Below are 5705 nucleotides of genomic sequence, written 5' to 3'. Positions count from 1 at the left end.
GGGGGGGCTGCCCCTGCACGGAGGCTGCCGTGGGGTGAGGCGTGTGTACGTGTGGCTGGAGGATTTGGGGTTTGTCTGTGTGTCAGCAGTTTTCGTGCAATGGCTCTGTGGATATTTCTGCAATGCAAAGCATGGTGGGACCTGTTCTGAAGCTTCCTTTGCTTGTTTCAAACAAAATACGTTAAAGTAATGGAGTTTTTCAAATACTGCTTCCTGGAGTACAGTGTCCAAGGACTTTGATTTTTATTTGGCTGCTGCCAAAGCTAAGATGACTTCAGGCAATGACAGCAGACCATTTTAGCTGCTGTCCTATACGCTGTCAATGAGTCCACGGGTGCTGCCAGGCCACTGGGGTTGGCACAGCACAGGTGGCACCAAGGCCTGGCTGCCAGGCAGGCTGCCTTCCTCTGGAGAAGGCGCTGGGCTGGGGGCAAATGTGATCAGTTGAGCTTTTGGCAGGTAAAAGCCATCCCAGAGCCATGCTGGAGGTGCTGGTGGCTGGGACAAGGCTGCAGCATTTGCCACCACTCTGCCTCGAGCCCCTGGGGCCCACGAGCACTGTGCAGACCGGTCTCAAGGGGAAGCAGACTTTATCTTATCACAATTTCTATTTTATTTCCAGCCAGGTCCCCAGGGGTACACAGGTTCTTCAGCTGATGGACAAGGAGCAGAGCAATGGGTTTGGAACCGGACAGCAGCTAAGCATCACGATTTTTAATGTTTAAGGAACAGACCTTTTCTCTTCCCATTTGCTTGTCCCCTCCCGCCTCTGTGGGAGGGTTTCCTGCCCCGGTGGTGTGTTGCAGCAGCAGAACCCATGTGGGGCTTGCTCCGCACATCACATCCCCACAGCGCTACGGACACTTCACAGGCCTGGGGGGCGGTTTCTATTTTATTTCCAGCCAGGTCCCCAGGGGTACACAGGTTCTTCAGCTGATGGACAAGGAGCAGAGCAATGGGTTTGGAACCGGACAGCAGCTAAGCATCACGATTTTTAATGTTTAAGGAACAGACCTTTTCTCTTCCCATTTGCTTGTCCCCTCCCGCCTCTGTGGGAGGGTTTCCTGCCCCGGTGGTGTGTTGCAGCAGCAGAACCCATGTGGGGCTTGCTCCGCACATCACATCCCCACAGCGCTACGGACACTTCACAGGCTCGGTGGCTGGTAACTGCACTTTGACCACAAAATGTTCTTGCCCGATTTAACCATGGTGGTGGAAAAAGAAACTTTTCTCCTGATGCTCCTGGTACTGCAAGATTAAACAAGGGTAACACTAAGAACCTGACACAGGCGGTTGTAAAAAGCCTGCGTTAAGCTGGAGATTGTCCACGTGTCCTACCATGTGTCACTGCTGCGCGTGTTGGTGTAGCTGAATCCTTGCTGTGGATTTTCGCTCTCACGGACAAGCCTGTGCTTGCTCTGGAGTCACGGTCACGCTGCTTCTCCTTCCCACCAGTGCTGAGGTCACCTGAACACCCTGGCAGTCTCCCCAGACCGGTGCAATTCCGCAGGGCAGGGGCTTCAGGCAGGGCCTGATCCTTATTGACCAACTACACAAAGTGTATCTGGCATAAGTCAATCGAAGGGCTGAGGTGTTGAAGCAAGGCATGCAAAGAGCAGTCAAAAAGGGAAAAGATCAGCTGTCAAGTGCTAAGCCAGTAACTCATGGAAAACAGGGCACAAGTTTCCGCCTCCCAATGTTTCTCTCCTGTGTATCCCAGTGCCATGTTGGTAAACGGACAGATTCCCAGTTCCTCTGTGTGTGTTGTCCAGCCAAGCCCAAGGTAAATGCTTTTAACATGCCAGCGCCTCTGGTAACTTGTGCTGCTGCTGCTGCTCTTCAATTATCACCTCCTCTCGCCCTCCTGACCGGAATGACAGAGGCAGAGTTGCCCTGAAGATGGAATTTCTCTGCAGAGGCACCAGCTGTCAGAGCAGGTCCTGTGTGTCAGCAACCAGCTCAGTGGGTGGCAGCTGGTGCTCCTGCCCCTTTCCATGAGGCAGGGAAGAGGACAGGCTGTTTTATACAGGATCTGCTCACATTAGTGATGAGAACTTGGCTCATTAGCTTTGCACTAAAGGCCGTTGTGACAGTGGCTGGCACGAGGGAAATTCAGAATGGTCCCAGAGTGGAGCTTGTTCAAATCCCATTGAAGAGGATGACAACCTGAGACCCCCAGCTTAGCTGTCACGAAGAACTTTCACTCTTCTCTACCCTACCCTGCAAAGTGTGTCTGAGTCTAGCAAGACAAGCATCCGTGGCGATGGGGAAGGAAGCGCCCGTTCTACAGGTCGTCGCTCTCTGGTAGGATCCGCACCCACCCCTGCGCCGTTCTGTTGAAGTTGCGCCTGTGGGAGATCACCTCCAGAGCGCTCAGGTTATCCAGCTCCACGGCAGGCAGGGAGAACGCATCGCCGATCAGTGCTTTGTCAAAGGGGGTGGGAGTCCTGCAGCAGGAAAAGAGACAGACTCAGCATGTCACGTTGTAAAGGGGATAGAAAAAGCAGCTCTGGATTTATGAACCAAGCCCAGCAGCCACCTAGCAATGCCTGCAGTGAATGCCAGCCCTCCTCTTCCTCCCCAGGCTGCCGTCAGAGCCCCTGCGAGCCCAGTGGTTCTCTTGTACAGAGCCAACCTCAACGCAGGGTTTGGCAAGCGGGGTTGGGTACCGGAGCATCAGTGGCTGCGCGGGGGAAGGAGGAAGCGTGGTGTTCCCTTTACCGCAGTCTCTAGACAGGCTCTGCCAACAGCAGAGCGTGAAGTGGTTAGACAGAGAGAGCAGGTGACGGTGACAACCCCCCAGTCATTGGAAAGTGGCTCCTGTGCAGCTGGTGTGTTCTGCAGAGGGCTGAGGCTGACGGTGCCACCTCCTGATTGCTCCAGCACATGGGCAGGCAAATGTCTTTCTCTTGGCCCTGGCTCCAGTCTGCCTTTTGGGACAGCTTCTCTTGGACTGTGACTAACGGGAGGAGCAGTACAGGGGCAAGAGCTGTCATCCCTCCTGGAGAAATGTGGAAAGGGAGCAGGGAAGAGAGTGCCAGCCCCCAAAAAGCCAAGAATGTTGGTTTTGGAGCAGCACGTGGAGGCTGAGCCGTCAGAGAGGCATAGCTGGGAGGTTTGCTTTGGGGAAGCGCTGCTCGAGCATGAGTAACGTGGCACTGTTTTGCAACAGAGGAGAAACTGGAAGCTTTCTCCCTTCTGGGAAAGACAGCTCTTTCCAAAGCCTGGTTTTCACTCTCTAGGGCAGTGCACCTACGCGAGGTGGCCAAAGGTCTTTGCACCACAGCCTGCGTGTCTCAATTTGGGAACAAATCAGCCTGCTTTAACGTGGCTGCTGTTGAGGTGCTGAACTTGCCCTTGGGAGCTGTGTGGCTTTTCCGCTAGCCGATTGTTCTGAAGAGCTTGTTTTTCTGCAGGCTTCAAGATCGTGAAGAGCTTGGTTTAAAGCAGATTGGCTCTTCGAATCTTGGTGCCTCAGTCATGAATTAGAGGAGGTGGCGAGAGGCTTGGTGTTAAATTAGCATCCATCTGTATTAAATAACAGTTCAAGACTTTAAATAGAAAGGCAGCCTGTGAGAAGGGAGAAATGGTACGGGATACAGCATTACTCAGAAACATGCCCTTGCTTCAGTCCCTGCCTGAAAAAATACTGAGGCAGAGACACGGCTGAATGTTAAAAGAAAAGAGCCAAGCGTTTACAGCAGCCCCTTGACCCATCCTGATACAGCACCTCCTTGGGTGTCACTGCTCCAGGAGAGCTCACGATGGCTGAGAAACTGAGAAGAAGACCCTGAGGGAATAGCTAAGGAGGCTCCTTTGCTTCCCTACGTGGTTTAAAATGTAAGTGGGTTAAAAAGTCAGCTTAAAGGTTTAGGTCTCATTATTCTGCCTGGGGCTGCTGGTGCATTGCTGCCACCACATCTCCATCTCCTGAATCCCCACCGAGCAGCGTCCCAGAAAGGAGATTTTTTCCGTGGCGGTCTCCACCCCTGAGCTCAGCCCCAGTGTAAAACAGCAGCTCAAGGAAGCACAGCAGCCCTGCGCCATTGGAAGCAGCTGGAGGGCATGGAGCTTGCTGGGTTGAGCCACCAGAAACTCCTTGGCCTGGAGACATTAATCTCAAGCAGGTGTTTAGAAAGGATCTGGTGTCTTCTTAGCGCCTTGTGGGAAGATTAACCTTCCACCCCCACCACTTCCAGCAGCTGCTTGGATAAACTCCTTAAGGAAATTAGGAGAGAGATTTGGCAGCGTCTGTGCTGTTCCCCACCTAGCCCACAGCCAAGCCCGGATGGGAGCAGCAGCAATTCTTCTTCAGGACCACATGCATGAGAATTAGTCCTCCCAAATTTCATCCCTGAGGTTACCCAGTGAGATCAAGCTGCTTAAGGCTGTGCAAACCCGGTGGTGGAGCTGAGAGGAGATGTGGGGAGCTGCTGGAGGCCAGGACCTTTGCAGAGGAGCCATGGAGAAACTCCAGAGCAGGAAAAGAGCAACCTGAGCCCTTGCTGCTCCCCTGGGGTGTGTGAAGAGGGCATGGACCACTGCCTTTCCCTGGTGGGTTGGTAGGTGCTTCTTGAGGCTGAAGGGCTCGGCCAAGGGATGGACAGGCTGGCGGTGCCTGCTCCTTGGCCAGCGTTACCTGTTGAAGCTCTCGAAGTGCCATGGAAAGGGTTTTGCGGGCAGCTGTTTTTCGCCATGCACAGCGTTGTCTGTGTCACCGAGGAGTCCCTGCCATGGGGAGCAGTAGCCCTTGGGGATGGCGGTGACGTTGAACTTCTCGGGGGGGACTTCTTTGAGGGGGCCTGAGTACCCTGCACGGGGGAAGAGATGGTGTGGGGTGCTGTGGCCGCAAGTGGGCTGGGGAGAGGGGGCTGGGAACGGCCCTGCCTTTGTGTGGCCACGGAGGACCAGCTGCTGGAGCAGGATTACATCTATTTAACATAAATGTATCATAGATTAACAGATATGTAAACTCCAGGGGATGGTTTTGGGGAGGACGACTCGGCCGGCAGCAGCTCGCTGCCTCCAGCCCCACATCACTGAGATTACAATGGTGTCAGCTTAGGTGTGCAGGTGGCATTTACCTGGGGCCAGAGCATCAGGGTTGAGGATTTTGCTCATCTGCAAGACTTTCTCTGTCTTCTTGGGCACTGTGGGGGGGCCACCCTGGGGCGATGCTGCCACGTGGAGCTCGGAGTGGTAACTCAGCTGTCCCTCAGCATCCTCCCCTGCCTGCCGAGGCGAGAGTCAGCGGGCACGGGGAGCTCCCTCTGCCTCAGCTGGGACTCAGGAGGCCCTCCAAAGCGCCTTGGAGCTTCCTCCACCTACTCACCGCCTGCTCGTTTGCTGTTCCATCCAGGTAACCTGTCTCAGTGCGGTGTGAGTCACCTGCCCCTGGGAGCTGCAGGAGGTGAGGAGAGAGGTTAGTGGGTGCAGAAGGGGACCAGCACCATCTCCTTGCTCTTCAGTGGATGCTGAACCTGGTGCTGGTCCATCTCCTCGCCCAGCCCTCCAAGCCATCTCTCCTCTCCCTTCTTTTTGGCATTGTGGGCAGCCGAGCGTGGCTGCCCTGAGGAGAGACTCTGAGCCCTGCCAGGAATCATTTCCCTGCAAAGGCTGCTAGAGCTGGGGAAGGGCTGCCCATCTCGGAGCCAGGGAATGAGCCATGGACCCACCTGCCTGTAGCCACTGGGATGCTCAAAGAT

General features: G+C 54.7%; 1 protein-coding gene across 1 annotated transcript; it reads right to left on the bottom strand.

Annotated features, from left to right (window-relative positions):
• Positions 1-2284: 2284 nt before the first annotated feature.
• Positions 2285-5702, bottom strand: MYOZ3 (myozenin 3; the record flags this gene model as incomplete). The annotated part of the gene is made up of 5 exons (XM_010133590.1): positions 2285-2447; positions 4640-4811; positions 5085-5232; positions 5333-5401; positions 5676-5702. Coding segments are annotated over 5 exons (579 nt in total), but the record flags the coding sequence as incomplete, so codon positions are not given.
• Between the last annotated feature and the right edge of the window lie 3 nt (positions 5703-5705).

The sequence above is a fragment of the Buceros rhinoceros genome, unplaced genomic scaffold (genome assembly GCF_000710305.1).
Source record: "Buceros rhinoceros silvestris isolate BGI_N320 unplaced genomic scaffold, ASM71030v1 scaffold413, whole genome shotgun sequence".
Lineage (NCBI taxonomy): Eukaryota > Metazoa > Chordata > Aves > Bucerotiformes > Bucerotidae > Buceros > Buceros rhinoceros.
This window is presented reverse-complemented; position numbering and strand designations above follow the sequence as displayed.